A 15,103-nucleotide genomic window follows, 5' to 3' on the forward strand; every position below is an offset into this window, starting at 1 on the left:
CAACCACAAAGTCTTTACCCCAGCTTTGGCTTCAGCCATCAAAACTTGTGGTTTGGACCTGAAACTGGAATCGATAATCTTTCTAGCACCCTGTGCTTTTTCCCACCCGCTCCAGAAGAGTCTGTGTTCCATTCTTTTAGATTGTACTGGGAGATGAATCCCTTAAGCTGTTCCATCTTTGACTACTTAGAGGTGCTAACTTGATGCGTTCTTTATACAGGGGTCTCCAAGACCTTAGCCTTCAGCAGGAGTGGCTCGTTTGGGGATGTGAAAGCACCATGGCGGCTCCCTGGGAAGCTGTTTTGGAGGCGGGCCTTTCACCGTCCCTCATAGGGAGCTTGCTAGGTGTCAGGGCGGCCTGGGCCCGTACCCAATGGCTTCAAAGGGAGCCCAGGGGCTGGAAATTCTAGTGGCGGCAAGTTTATTATGCACAGTGTGCCTAAGCTTCCCGAAAGGGGCTGTAGCAACATATTAACTTATTTGAGGCACAATTGTCCAAAAACTTTAATTTCTTGAAAAGTACCCGTGCAGGAGAGGGATTTACTCCAACTTTGAGTTTTCCTTAACAACAGGGGCAGACTTAAAACCCTGGCTAAGGAACTAATCCAATTAATGAAGGCACTAAGCAGGAAAATGAATCTTATTTTACAAAATTGGTTGGAAAGCCCAGGATGAAAGAAACGTAGAAAGAAATAATGGTGCAACTACCTTCTCCCCCGTGGCTGCTTTGAGCATTTTGTACCCCATTTTTGTCAGTTTGTCAGCAGATCTTTCTCTTAATACAACCCACCAACCCCCAAATTCCACATAACTCAAGACAGTAATTGACTCACAAAGGAAACACACGTAATAACCAACTTTCTCTTTTTATTAGAGCGGATACAGTTGTGAAAACTGTACATTATACATTTTGGTTTCGAGGATTATAAATAAAGGAACCCACAGGTAGGGAGTTCTTTTTCACAGCAAGAAACTTTAAATAAACAAGGTCATGTTTTATTAAGTACATTGGCAGACTTCATGTGCTTGTCCAAAATGTAGAGCACAGTATAACAACCCATTAGAAAGAGCCTTTCATGTAAAATACAGCTGTGCACGTTTTAGAAAAATACCAACAATTTGAGCTTTGTTTTTAAAAAAGCTTATAAATCATACATATATTTATAAATGGAAACATGCTCACTTTATAAACATATCCTTTAGTTATCTGTTACCCATTATTTCCAAAGCATTACACGTTTTAAATAAACACTTAGTAAGATTAAATATTTTATTTTTTTAAAAAAAATCCGCTTTCCCAGCATCAAGAGCTATGGGGTTAGGAAGGCGCAGTGAGAGTACGGAGACTGACACAGGAGCTTAAACGTTTCTTGGCTAAAAACGTACTTCCTAAATTTAAAAGTCAAAGCAAAATGTAAAAAATAAATAAATATACAAGTTGTAATTTTCATTTGCTCTCTTTCTGCTTTCTTCTTTATTCCATATTGGTCACACCCAGGAGTCTCAACATATTGCACTTCTGCAAAAAACATCACTGGGTTACTACCCTGCAGGTGACAAAGCATTCAGTCCACACCTGTGCTAACACGTGAGTGGTCTCTTCTGCATTGAAAAGGTAGCAAGAATCTGATTAAACCATGCAGATCTCATGAAAATATTTAGGAATAGCTAGCTCCTTCTCCACAATGTAATGTCTTAGAGAGATTTAAGATACCTTTCCTCCCCTGATTTCTTTTTAAATAATTATCTTTATAAAGACCACGTAGTGTCTCTAAGTAATAAGCATGCTTCTGAGTAATAAAGGATGAATTATAAAACAGCAAAAAAAAAAAAAAAATCAGATGTCAGAATAACAAAGGACTGCAAAAGACAAATATTTAAATAAAAACGTCTAAGCCTTTAAAATGTGAAATAAAATTACGAAAGGACTTTGAAACACACGTAAAGGCGTAAAATTGAGAAGCAGAGGTTTAACAAAGCTTTACGCTCTACCTGAATGTATTCAACAAAAATTTAAGTTGGAAGAAAAAAAAAAAAAAAGACCAGAGCAGTTATTAATAGCATCTTGCTTAACTTTCATGGGAATTAACATAGTCACTGACAAGATTTTATTTGGTTGTAAAGTACGTCAGCAATGAAACTGAATCCTTTAAACACTGATTACTGCAATCCATGCAACGTTTTGACTACACTTCTTAGAATTCTGTTGTCTTTCAGCTTTTAAAATTTAGCACCTCCTAAGGGCATAATTAAAACTATTTAAAATTATTTCTTAGGAAGGTATAATGCCTTCATCACTGCTAAATTTTAAACAGCCCGTTACAGGTTTAGGAAGACCAAACGGCATGAAAAAAAAAATGATGTATTGCTATCGCAACGAACACATCTTCTCTAGAATGTTGTTGTTTCTCTTCCTTGAGATGCAACAAGTGTGTTTCCTCCAGCCAGGACCACACATTGTAGAGGGCTATACATCCTACTTCAATAAACAGCAAGAAGGAACAGAGGCGTGCCCAAGCAAACGAAACGTTCTCTCCCAGAACATTCCAGGAGATGTTAAAGCAGCAGGTCATGGCGTAAGACTGGTGAGTGATGCCGCTACCTATTTCTTCTAATGAGATAGGAGTGAGTGTTGGAACCATGGCCGCAGCAACACAATCCTCCGACCGCATTCTTCGGGCAGTCGTTTGTTTTCCCAGCTCCCTACTAAAAACGTCAGATGGTAAAATAGTAAGGCAGCTGTTGACTTCCATCAGGAAAAAAAAAAAAAAGTGCAGCTCCATACATTTCCAGTTTAGTCACACTCTGCTAGGACAGATGGAGTAGCCAATGCCAAGAACTTCGCCGGATGGGGGCTGCTTCAGCAGATTTTAAGAGAGAACGATTATTAAGTTTTGCTCTCCAACACGGCTGCTTGCTTCAGCTCCCAGAGGACCCCAAGGCCACCAAGCATTCCCAGGGGGACCGAACAGGTCCTCTGGCTGAATTTTCCAAGTTTCATCTCTTTCGCGATCCCAGCCTAATTCCAAGCCTCCTTCCCTGAGTCTGAGTCTGACTGGGGCGTGCCATTTAAGGGGCTGATGATGCCACGGCAGAGAACTGCGGGCTAACACCGCTAGTTGTCATAACTTCACTGAAGGGTCAAAACAGTTACAGCATTAAGTAACTATGTCGAATCACATTCAGGCACAGCCAAAATTAAAGTGAAGGACAATATGCAGTTGTTTTAAAAAAAAAAGTAAATTGAAATAATGGGAAAAGAATGTTATAGATGGTGATTTTATATAGAAATTAAGGCTATGCTTACCTTTCCTAATTCCAGTCAAGTTAGAAAGTGAACAAAAAGAATGGCCAACCCGATATTCAACAGCATGACGAGGACAATCATGACTGAATTAGGGCCCTGGAAATGAAACAGAACAAAACAAGCATAATGTTTCCATGTTAATATCCACATGTAAGCAAGCTCATAAAATCAATTACCCCCCCAAAACAAATAAATACATAAATAAAAACCTCAACCCCGTTGCAGTGAATGACAGCAGCTCCAAAAGGTATAAACTAAAAATAGCAATGCCGTATTTAGGTGCAGCCGTCTCCGCACTTTCACTATGAAATGAATCCAGTCCTGATTAAATCTAAAAAAAAAAAAAAATGACTGACAATCCAGTTCATTCACCTCAGAACATCTGACAACAGCAGTCTGGGTGAGAGTTCGCCATAATGGGGTGAGGGACTAATGGAGAGTGGATACGCACTTTTTGTTAAGGTGTAATTTAGATGAATTATTTCCTCATGAAGGCAATTAGAAAGTCAGACTAAAGTCTTTAGGGGTCCTGAGACCTCTCAGGAAAAATTTAGGACTCTTGCTTTTCCTGGTCAGAGTTTTGGATACCACGCCATCCTTAAAGTAAAAATTGCAAGCGGGAAGTTAAACACTTGCAGAAATGATCTTACAGGTCTTAATTCTTCACTTCTTTGCTCACAGCCACCACGTTTCAGAAATCAAGTTCTATTAAACTGCAGAATCCTGTTTTGATAAATACGGCTGTAATAAATACCAGCTAGCCAAGGTACCCAAACTTTCTTTACTTGTTTAAAAAGCCAACCTTATTGACCCATTGTTCAAGAGCTGCTCATGCTTGACCATCTTTATTACAGAGACCTGATCTTGGTATTTACTATTAAAATAGTGTCTAATTTTTTAATATTAACTGTGTTCTAAGCTGGCCTTATGAGGTGGGTGGGATATTTTAATTGTTATTTTACAGATGAGGAAACAGTTGTACTAGATTTGAATACTGAATGAGGCTACATTGAAACAGGATAACAGAGTCCTCAAATGTGGTACTGGTGTGATTTTTGGAGGGGGGGCGGGGAGGTAAGAAAGACTGGAATTGCAATTGGTCCAGTGCTCATATTGCAAGATATAGAGCTTGGGTCACATCCTTATAGGAGGTCTCCTCCCCAGCTGGGGCCACAACCTCCCTGGCAGGGGTCAGAGTGCCCTGGTTTTCGTTTCTCATAACACTTCGCACTTTGTCACTTCTTGTTAATCTCCGTCTTTGCCCTAGACTGAGTTCCATGGTGGTGGGAGCTGTGCTTTGTTCACCACCGTGCACCCGGCACATATGGGTCACCCAATTCATCCGGGTTTTCATTATGAACACCTGCTATCTTCTGGTACTTTTCCAGGTGTTGTGGATGTGGTTGTTGACCTTATTAATTCACTGCCTTAAATGAAGAACAAGGTGATTAGTAAAATCAGAGTGGGGGAGAAAAGGAAGTAAAAATGGGTATCCTTGAGATGGGGACTACTAGGAAGAAGAAAAACCCTAGTTCCTAAACCCCAAGTAAAGGGGAGGAAAAAGCACATTTATTGCAGGTCTTTATATGCCAGGCAGTGGGCTAATAATAAGTATTGTTGGGTATATGATTTTTTCTTCACAGGTGATTACAAGTTACAGAGCTCCGAGAAGGTAAGTCTTGCCCAAGGTTACTCATCCAGTTTAAGCAAATTACAAAACTAAAATTAAACTTTGTCTACTTCAGAGCTGTTTTTTTCCCCCTATATCCCTGTATAGCTATAGGCCTTAGTTTAAAAATAATAATTTCTAATCAAGTTCTTGAAAATGGCATTTTCATCTATATCCACTGATTTCGTGGTAGCAGAAAACCAATCAAATCTTGATAGGACCAATTGTTCTTTTTAGAATAGTTGTATTCTAAGGTACTAGGAGGGTTCAAATCTATGTAACTCTTCAATAATGATTAACTTAAAATGTCTAGTGTAGGAAACATAACTCAGAAAATAATTGAAATCTTTCAACATAACTCAGCATGGAGATTAAGGAATGCTATTACTATCACAAACTTTGATTAGATTTTGCTCATGAATATATTAAGTTTGGATTCATGTAACTCTTTTGGGCCAGTGGATTTAATTCATAATTCCTGAAGACAGTGATATTAAAGATGAGGAAAAGTATATGAGGTCAGAACAACACAATGTAGAGTTTAGTGTCTTATAGTGGACCAAGGAAAAGTGGAAAAACAGAGAAAGTGCCTTCAGTGAATCTAACTTCAAAAGTCTAAGCTGTGTCTGGACTTTTAACTCCCATTTCATAAATCCTTACAAGGTTCTATGAGTTTATCTAACTTTTTGAATTCATTAGCATTTCTGGATGGAGATATATATATATGTATACATGTACATATTTATATATAAATATATAGATAGACATGTATATATATTTATCCAACTGTACAACTCCATTTATAAAGCTTTTTTAAAAGATGATTCAGTGCAGATGAGGGTAAGGCAGCAATAAAAAATTCAAACAGCAATCAGGTGGCAAATAAGTTCTGGGATGCTATGTTTAATAGGCAGATCTCAAGACGTGACCTCAGTGTTCTTCAGGTACCTAGGCTGGACACAGGGTGGAAAGCTTTAAGATGAAGTCTCATAAACATGACTGTGGTAGCCAGTTGTAGCTTAAAATAGCAAAATGAAAAAAAAAATCAGTCTTGCTTTTCAAGACTGACTGAGACAGGTGTAATAAAAGGAGTTGTAGCAGGGCAAAGTGCAAATCTGGATTGGAAGAACTTTTAGGCAGTTAGAAAATAAAGTGTGGGGAAATATGGAAATATGAAGTTCTAACTCAAGAAATGTATCTTTTCTTCAAAAGACTATTACTCATTTAAAACTGAGGAATCTTCTGAAGAGTTACTATAGTCTGTTAAATCTAAAATTTCTCTAAAAACATGAAAAGAAAAAAAATTTAGTATAAATAGGCAAGTTTATATGTATTTACTGTTTGTAGGGTTTTAGTGTGTGTGTACTTGGTTCAAAATTGACGTGACAGGGATGCCTTAATTTCCAAATAGAACTGGAAGAGAGTAATGGCTGAGAAAAAGTGCAGGCAGTTCTCAGAAGGAGTCAAGATTGCGAATTAGAAGACTCCTTGCTAGTCTGTTTGATGATCAGGCTGTAATGATGTCTCTACTGGATCCTACCCATGCTGCAAAATCCTACAAAGAGGTGGGTACCGCACAGAATGTGTTTCCATGGAATATCAGTCTGTATGCAACCATGGCCCACAGGAGTCCAACGTTTCTCAAGAAGGTTATAGAGTTATCCGTGGCATAGCCCCCCATCTCTTACTGCTTATATCAAGTAGTTAAATTTGCTAAGTATTAGCCTGTGTCTCAGAAGGTTTTCTGTTTTTCTAGGAGATGGCTATCCAGGGTGGTCCTGAGGATGGGTCAAAATCTATTGGAATATTTATTTATGAACTATTTTATGCTTCAACGACTACAGTATTGGGACAATAATGGCCACTGCTTTTTGAGCACTTACCATGTGCTATGCACTGTGCTAAGAGCTGTGTAAGTACTAACTCATTTAACCTTCAAAACAGCCCCATGATATAGGTAGAGATGAGGAAAACAACTCACAGAGCAGGTAGGAAACTTGCCCAAGGTCACACAACTGAGAAGCAACACAACTGGGATTTGAACCTAGGAAGTCTGGCACCAGAGTCCACAGCCTTAGCCACCAGCGTATCCTGTCTCAGTCAATAAGCTGGTGACTAAAATTCCAGATCCCAGTGTATTCAACAACCCGAAAAATGACGATTCTGACTCATACTAGATGTCTCGGTTGCCCACAACGAACACCACTTCAGTCTGGTTTTTCCCTCCAGTGTGTGCTTCGTTGTGAATATTCCTTTGAGTTTTCAAGTTATTTATAAACCTCTAACTTACACAGTGTCTATCTCAAAATTGTACGCAGTACTCCTTAGTTTTAAAGGTGGTTCATTAGCTACCTTCATGATGATTTTATCACTTCTAAACTGTCAAGAAAACAGTCGTCAGGAGTGTGAAAGGCAGTTTTGTGTTATGATCAGGAAAAGAAGGTTAACTGTTAAAATCTTCACATGAAGGTGCCAAGGCAATCTTTTTTTTTTTTTAATAAAGCCTCATTTAAGGTCAGTGGATTTTTTTTTTTTAAAGATTTTATTTATTTATTCATGAGAGACAGAGAGAGAGAGAGGCAGAGGGAGAAGCAGGCTCCCAAAGAACAGAGAGCCCGATGCGGGACTCGATCCCAGGACCCTGGGATCATGACCTGAGCCAAAGGCAGACGCTTAACCATCTGAGCCACTCAGGCGCCCCGGTGCCAAGGCAATCTTGACTTCCAGTTCCTGTCATGCACAGAGGCTGCAGAGGGCTAGGCCTCCTTTCTCCTGGGATGTGGAAGGGAGCCCTAGAGACCAGCCTACCAGGCTGCAGGATGCTTGGCTACCTCCAAGAATCAGATGGTTCTGCACGTAAGTAAAAAAGATACTTTTCCTAAATAAGGAGGCTGTGAATTTATCACACAGTAGTAACATTTCACAGACTGTGTGTAGGACACTGGGCCATTCACTTCCTCTTAGGCAGTTCTAGAGGTCAACTGAACCCCACTACTGGATACCGCAAGGTAGAAACTATATGGCCTTGCATTGTTTGAATTTCACCCTTGTAAATCAGGCAAACTAATCGACTTCGTTTGTCTTAAAAACCATTTATTCCCATGGAGGATGACTCTCAGGAAGTTAACGTAGTTAATCTGATTAATTTAGACGTAGATGATAAAAAAGATGAGAACCAGTGTTTGTAAATGTTAGCAAAATAAACCTAAGAAACAGCAAATGTAAGTTAATAAAAAAAGATGCATTTCAATTGTTTAACGTTGTTACTGTTCAAACCTGTTTTTTTCTTTTGTCTGTTCAGTTTAAGTTGGTCAACAAGAATATAATACAACTCTCTTAATCTGCACCTTTATGCAAATGTCTCAGAAATTAGTAAATATTGGGTCAGCTGTGGCTTCTTCCCTAAGCTGCATTTAACATGCAACACCTCTGTTCCAAAAACATGTGACTAGGTCAACAGATCAGTTGGTCAATTTTTTATGAATAATTACTTAGCTTCAGGATTTTATAAATTCTATAGAATTTGATAAAGTATTAATTCCATATGTTATTCAAATCTCTACATGCTCATCAAATGACACTTATCAATAACAAATAGCGTTCTGGTTGACTAATTAAAACCCTTAAATGCTCAAGACTAATTGAAAATAAAACTAGCATTTACCAGAAAACTAAACTTTTAGAAGCACTTATACTGAGAAGTTAGAAGACCAAAGTAATTTTAAACAGTTGAAAAGAAAATGTTCTAGTGGCAAAGCCTAATTGAGTAAAATCCAAACTATTTAGGAGAATAATTCACAATAGCTACAAAAAATGTTCTTTTGTCTAAAGATGCTGACTGGAGTATCTATCTTTTCCTTCTCCTTCACTTTTAGTCTGTCTTTTTGGGTCTGAAGTGAGTCTCTTCTAGGCACACAGACATAAATAAGTCTTGTTTTCTATCCATTCCTTTATGTCTTTTGTGAGGCTCAAGAGCATGGCTAAGAACCTAGCAACTGGTGGTGGAACTCTTTTCCCAGCTAGGGCTGTGAGAGGACCCGGCCCTTGTCAGTGCCCATGATTCCTTTCTAGGCAATCAATCAGAGAGTTAGCTACATGTGCTCCTCCAAAATTCATATGTTGAAACCCTAATCCCCAGTGTGATGGTATTTGGAGGGGGGCCCTGGGTCATGAGGGTGGAGCCCTCATGAGGGGATTAGTGCCCTTGTAGGAGACATGAGAGAGCGTGCTGTTTCTCTCAGCCCTGGGAGGGTACAGCAAGAAGGCCTATGAACCAGGAATTGGGTTCTTACCAGACATCAAGTCTGTGGCACCTTGATCTTGGGACTCCCAGCCTCCAGAATTAGAAGAAAGAAGAAATTTTGTTGTTTAAGCCACCCAGTTTATGGCATTTTTGTCATAGCAGCTCAAACTAAGCTACCACAAAATTTACCAAGAAGTGTGGGGAAAGGCTTGCTAACACATGATTCAGTAACAAGCTGGCTACCTGAATGATATTTAAGATGGGTGACTGAGGGGACAGGAACAAATTTCTGCCCCAAGAGCTCTTTGCTGTCTCAGGCTACAAATGTGCTAAGCTCTATCCTACGTAGTCCTATGCTCGTCAGGACTTTTGCCAGACAAGCTGTCATCAAGATGCAAGTCACCCTACGCTGCTACCTGAAGGAACCAAAAGGAAGCAAAAAAACACATCGTGCACAACTTACTGAATTGGCTTCTTTTTCCAAAGAAGGGCATGAATCGTTGCTTGCTGGATTCTTTGGTATAGCAAGTTCAGACTTCTTAGCTTTTGGCTCAGCTTTGCTTTCTTTGGCAACTGGTTTTGTCACAGATTTAGGGGGACTCCATTTGTTGGGTGCTGGCTTGTGCACCAGCGCTGAGGAAGACGGGCTTGATCCTTCCTCTTCCTCCACGTCTTCTGGGGGGTGCTGGGGGGCGTTCAGTTTCACATAGTAGCCGTGGTACTGAGAATGCAGTTCCCCATTACTGGGGTTGGGGATGTGGTGGCGGCCAGAGTACTTGGACGTGGGCACCATGGCTCCCACCTCCTTTGTGGGAGCCTTTGACATCAAAGGCTTATTGATGATGGCTGTCACCTGCTCATCAGCCACACTCCGTTTGTCTTGGTTGAGTCTTGCCCCTGAGCTGGGGTTCTGCTTCTTTGTGGGTTTTGGGGAGGAGGGCTGGGCAGAGTGGCTTTGTTTGGGACTTGCTTCAGGAGACCTGGGGGGTGTCGTGCCTTTGCGATAAAAATGAGGAGATTCCTTTGGTGTAGGTGGCTTTTCTGGTACTTTTTCTTCTGGATTTTCTTTAGCATCTACACCTTCCTGAAATCTCTGTTTGATATAATCTGGGCCTGGGGAAAAATTGACAACAGAAGGAAGGTAATAAAAAAGATAAGGCATAAAGGCTTGTTCCTTCTGGCTATCTATATGCATTTTTGCTACGTCAGATTAGCCATTCCTTTTTTTTTTCTTTTAAAAATATTGCCAAGGCTTGGATTAAACATAAGCACATCTCATTTCTGAGGGGAAAAGATTATTTGTTGCAGAAAAAGTTAATATTTACCATTATTTATACTATTTTGATAGCCGTAAAGGTTAAACAGTTCTGACTTCCTAATAATTGCATCATTCCTGCCTGCTTGCCGAACACTGAGGTGAAATTCATGTTGATGGAGCACTGGTGATAACACCATAATTAAGCTACATATTCAAATTTTGCAGAGTAACTAAAACACAAAGTACACACTCAAGCTGACTCTTGTATGTTTAGTAGATTAAAATATTTAAATTACTTAATAAATTAACACCTAACAGAGCATCTACTGTATAAGTAAGAATAGAACCTGCAGATGACATTTGTAATGCTACTTCATCAAAGGATCATTTTTTATTTTTATTTTTTAAAGATTTGAGAGTTGGGGGAAGGGGCAGAGGGAGAAAAAGACTTCCCACTGAGCAGGGAGCCTGATGTGGGGCTTGAGCCCAGGACCTGAGCTGAAGGCAGATGCTTAACTCCTTGAGCCACCCAGGTGCCCCATCAAAATATCATTTAAACCTCCTGGAGTCCTTCAACAGCTTCTGCAAGCATCAAAGTCATGACAAGGCAGTTGTCTTTTGACACACTAGTCCCTGGATTTTTTTTTTTCTTTTTCTAAATACTTTAGGATTGTTTATAACAAACATGTTATTTTTCTAAATGGAAACATTTTCATTTAAAGAAAGGGGCCCTGATATAAGTGTTGCTACATGGACTTTTTTTTGTTTTCATTGGCATGGAGTATCTTTTCCTACCCCTTCATTTTCAGTCTCTCTCCTTAGGTCTGAAGTGAGTCTCTTGTTGGCATATATAGATAGGTCTTGTTTTCTATCCATTCCTTCATTCTATGTCTTTCAACTGGAGCATTTAGACCATTTACTTTTAAAATAATTATTGACAGGGTGCCTGGGTGGCTCAGTTGGTTAAGCGACTGCCTTCAGCTCAGGTCATGATCCTGGAGTCCCTGGATCGAGTCCCGCATCGGGCTCCCTGCTCGGCAGGGAGTCTGCTTCTCCCTCTGACCCTCCTCCCTCTCATGCTCTCTGTCTCTCATTCTCTCTGTCTCAAATAAATAAATAAAAATCTTAAAAAAAAAAAAAAAAAAAAAAAAAAAAATTATTGACAGATATGTACTTATAAAAAAGCTGGGGAAGCAATACTTATATCAGACAAAATAGACTTAAAGACACAACGAAGGGCTTTACGTAATGATAAAGGGATCAATCCAACAAGAGGATCTAAAAATCTAACTGTAAAGATCTATGCATCCAACACTGGAATACCTAAATACATAAAGCAAATATTAACAGATAGTTATTTTCTGCCTGGATGATCTACCAATTGATGTAAGTGGGTGTTAAAGTCTCCTACTATTATTAGATTACTGTCATTTTCTCCCTTTAGAAGGGAGCAGTGCCTTTGAATGATACATTAGACCAGATGGACTTAACAGATTATATACAGAACATCCCATCCAAACCCAGCAGAATATACATTCTTTTCAAGTGCACATGGTACATTCTCTAGGCTAGATCACATGTTAGGCCATAAAACAAGTCTCAATAAATTTAAGAAGACTGAAATCCTATCATGCATCATTTCTGACCACAACAGTTTGAAACTAGAAATCAATTATAAGAAAAAAAAACTCGAAAAAAACACATGTGGAGACTAAACAACATGCTACTCAACAAACAAAAATAAAAACACAGTGATCTAGATCTTTGGGATGCCCTAAAGGGACATCTATGAGGGAAATGTACAGCAAATACAGGTGTACCTCAAGAAAAATCTCAATCTAACCTTATACCTACAGGAACTAGAAAAAAAGAGAAAAAGCTCAAAGTTGGTAGAAGGAAGGAAATAATAGAGTAAAAACACAATAGAAAAAAATGAAACAAAATTGACATTTAGCCAGACTCATTAAGAAAAATGGCAAAATAAAATCAGAAACAAAGGAAAACAGCCAGCACCATAGAAATACAAAAGAGACTACTACAAAAATTATATGCCAACAAATTGGATAATCTAGAAGAAATGAATAAATTCCTAAAAACAATCTTCCAAAACTGAATCAGGAAAAAATAGAAAAATCTGAACATATCAATTACTAGTAATGAAATTGAATTGGTAATCAAAAACTCCCAACAAATAGAAGTCCAGGACCAGATGGATTCACAGGTGAATTCTATCAAACATCTAAAGAAGAGTTAATACCTAGTCTCCTCAAATTATTCCAAAAAACAGAAGAGGAAGTAAAGCTTCCAAATTTATTCTACAAGGCCAGCATTACCCTCATACAAAAACCAGAGACATTATAAAAAAAAAAAACTACAGTCCAATAGCTCTGATGTACACAGGTGCAAGTTCCCAATAAAATATCAGCAAACCTCATTTAACAATACATGAAATGAATCATTCGCCATGATCAACTGGGATTTATTTTGGGGATGCAAAGGACGGTTCAATGTTTGCAAATCAAGCCATGTGACACACTACATTAACAAAATGAAGTATAAAAATCATATGATCATCTCAATAGATGCATAAAAAGCATTTATCAAAACTCATCATTTAATCATGATAAAAATTCTCAACAAAGTGAGTTTAGAGGGAACATACCTCAACATAATAAAGGCCACATATGACAAGCCCAGAGCTAACATCATATTCAGTGGTGAAAAACTAAGAGCTTTTCCTCTAACATCAGAAATAAGAATGTCCACTCTTGCCACTTCTATTTAACATAGTTCTGGAAGTTCTAGCTGCAGCAATTGGACAAGAAAAAGAAATAAAGGCATACAAATTAAGGAAAAAGTAAACTATTTGCAAAAGACAAGATACTATATATAGAAAACCCTAGAGGAACCTGGGTGGCTCAGTTGGTTAAGTGTCCAGCTCTTGGTTTTGGCTCAGGTCATGATCTCATGGGTCATGAGATCAAGCCCTGTGTTGGGCTCTGCACTCAGCAGAGAGTCTGCTTGAAGATTCTCTCCCTCTGCCCCTCCCCCCACTCACGAGCTCTCTAAAATAAATAAAATCTTATTTAAAAAAGGAAAACCCTAAATACTCCACCAAGAAACTATTAGAATAAATGAATTTGGAAGTTGCAGGATACAAAATTGATATATGGCAATCTGTTGTATTTCCATACACTAATAACAAAGTGGCAGAAAGAAATTAAGAAAACAATCCCATTTACAATTGCACCAAAAACACTGATGGAAGAAATTGAAGATGCCACAAATGGAAAGACATTCCATGCTCATGGATTGAAAGAATTAATGTTGTTAAAATGCCCATTCTATCCAAAGCAATCTACAGATTCAATACAATCCCTATCAGAATACCAATAGCATTTTTCACAGAACTAGAACAAAAATAATCCTGAAATTTGTATGGAACTACCAAAGACCCTTTATAGCCAAACCAGCCTTGAAAAAGAAAAACAAAGCTTGGAGGTATCACAATCCCAGATTTCAAGATATACTATAAAGCTACAGTAATCCAAATAGTATTGTACTGGCACAAAAATAGATCAATGGAACAGAATAGAGAGCCGAGAAGTAAATCCATGCTTATATGGTCAATTACACTATGACAAAGGAGGCAAGAATATACAATAAGGAAAAGACAGTCCCTTCAATAAATGGTTGTTGGGAAAACTGGACACCTACATGCAAAAGGATTCTTACACCATACACAAAAATAAAAATGGATTAAAGACCTAAATGTGAGACCTGAAACCATAAAGCTCCTAGAAGAAAACGTAGGCAATAATCTTGTTTGACAGCAGCCCTAGCAACATTTTTCTAGATAGGTCTCCTCAGGCAAGGGAAACAAAAGCAAAAATAAACTACTGAGACTACACCAAAATAAAGAGCTTTTGCAAAGAAAAACCAACAAATCAAAAAGGCAACTTACTAAGTGGGAGAAGATATTTGCAAATGATATATCCAATAAGGGGTTAATGTCTAAAACATGCAAGAACGAATGCAACTCAACACGAAAAAAACCCCACAATCTGACTGAAAAATGGGCAGAGGACCTGAACAGACATTTTCCCAAAGAAGGCATACAGATGGCCCACAGACACATGGAAAAATCCTAAGCATCACTAATCATCAGGGAAATGCAAATCAAGTCCACAATGAGATATCACTTTACATCTGTCAGAATGGCTGGTATTAGACGAGAAATAAGTACTGGCGAGGATATGGAGAAAAAGGAACCTTTGTGCACTGTTGGTGGAAATGTAAATTGGTGTAGCCACTGTGGAAAACAGCATGGAGGTTCCTCAAAAAATTAACAGTAGCATATTATCTAGTATTCCATTATTGGGTATTTAGCCAAAGAAAATGACAATACTAATCTGAACAGATCTATGTACCCCTATGTTTATTGCAGCATTACTTACAATAATCAAGATATGGAAAGCAACCCAAGTGCCCTTGATAGATGAATGGACAAAAAAGATGTATATACACACAACGAAGTGTTACTCAGCAATGAAAAAGGCAATTTTTGCCATTTGTGACAACATGGATGGACCTAGAGGGTATTATCCAAATGAAGTAAGTCAGAGA

At 38.6% G+C, this 15,103-nt stretch overlaps 1 protein-coding gene across 5 annotated transcripts in view; it reads right to left on the reverse strand.

The window, feature by feature from the left end:
• Positions 1–847: 847 nt before the first annotated feature.
• JPH1 (junctophilin 1) overlaps positions 848–15,103 on the reverse strand; it is an 81,818-nt gene continuing 67,562 nt past the window's right edge. Inside the window, exons 4-6 of one of the 5 annotated variants that reach the window (XM_035011374.1) lie at positions 9,683–10,332; positions 3,308–3,403; positions 848–1,519 (exon numbers count right to left, since the gene is read on the reverse strand). In XM_035011374.1, the coding sequence (XP_034867265.1) occupies positions 3,323–3,403; positions 9,683–10,332 (731 nt within the window). In that variant the 3' untranslated portion in view covers positions 848–1,519; positions 3,308–3,322. Of the gene's footprint in view, positions 3,134–3,307; positions 3,404–9,682; positions 10,333–15,103 lie in introns of all 5 variants that reach the window. The other 4 variants (XM_035011373.1, XM_035011371.1, XM_035011372.1 and 1 more) reach the window with 4 other exon arrangements.

Source organism: Mirounga leonina, unplaced genomic scaffold (assembly GCF_011800145.1).
Source record: "Mirounga leonina isolate KUSES-001 unplaced genomic scaffold, KU_Mleo_1.0 Mir_165, whole genome shotgun sequence".
Lineage (NCBI taxonomy): Eukaryota > Metazoa > Chordata > Mammalia > Carnivora > Phocidae > Mirounga > Mirounga leonina.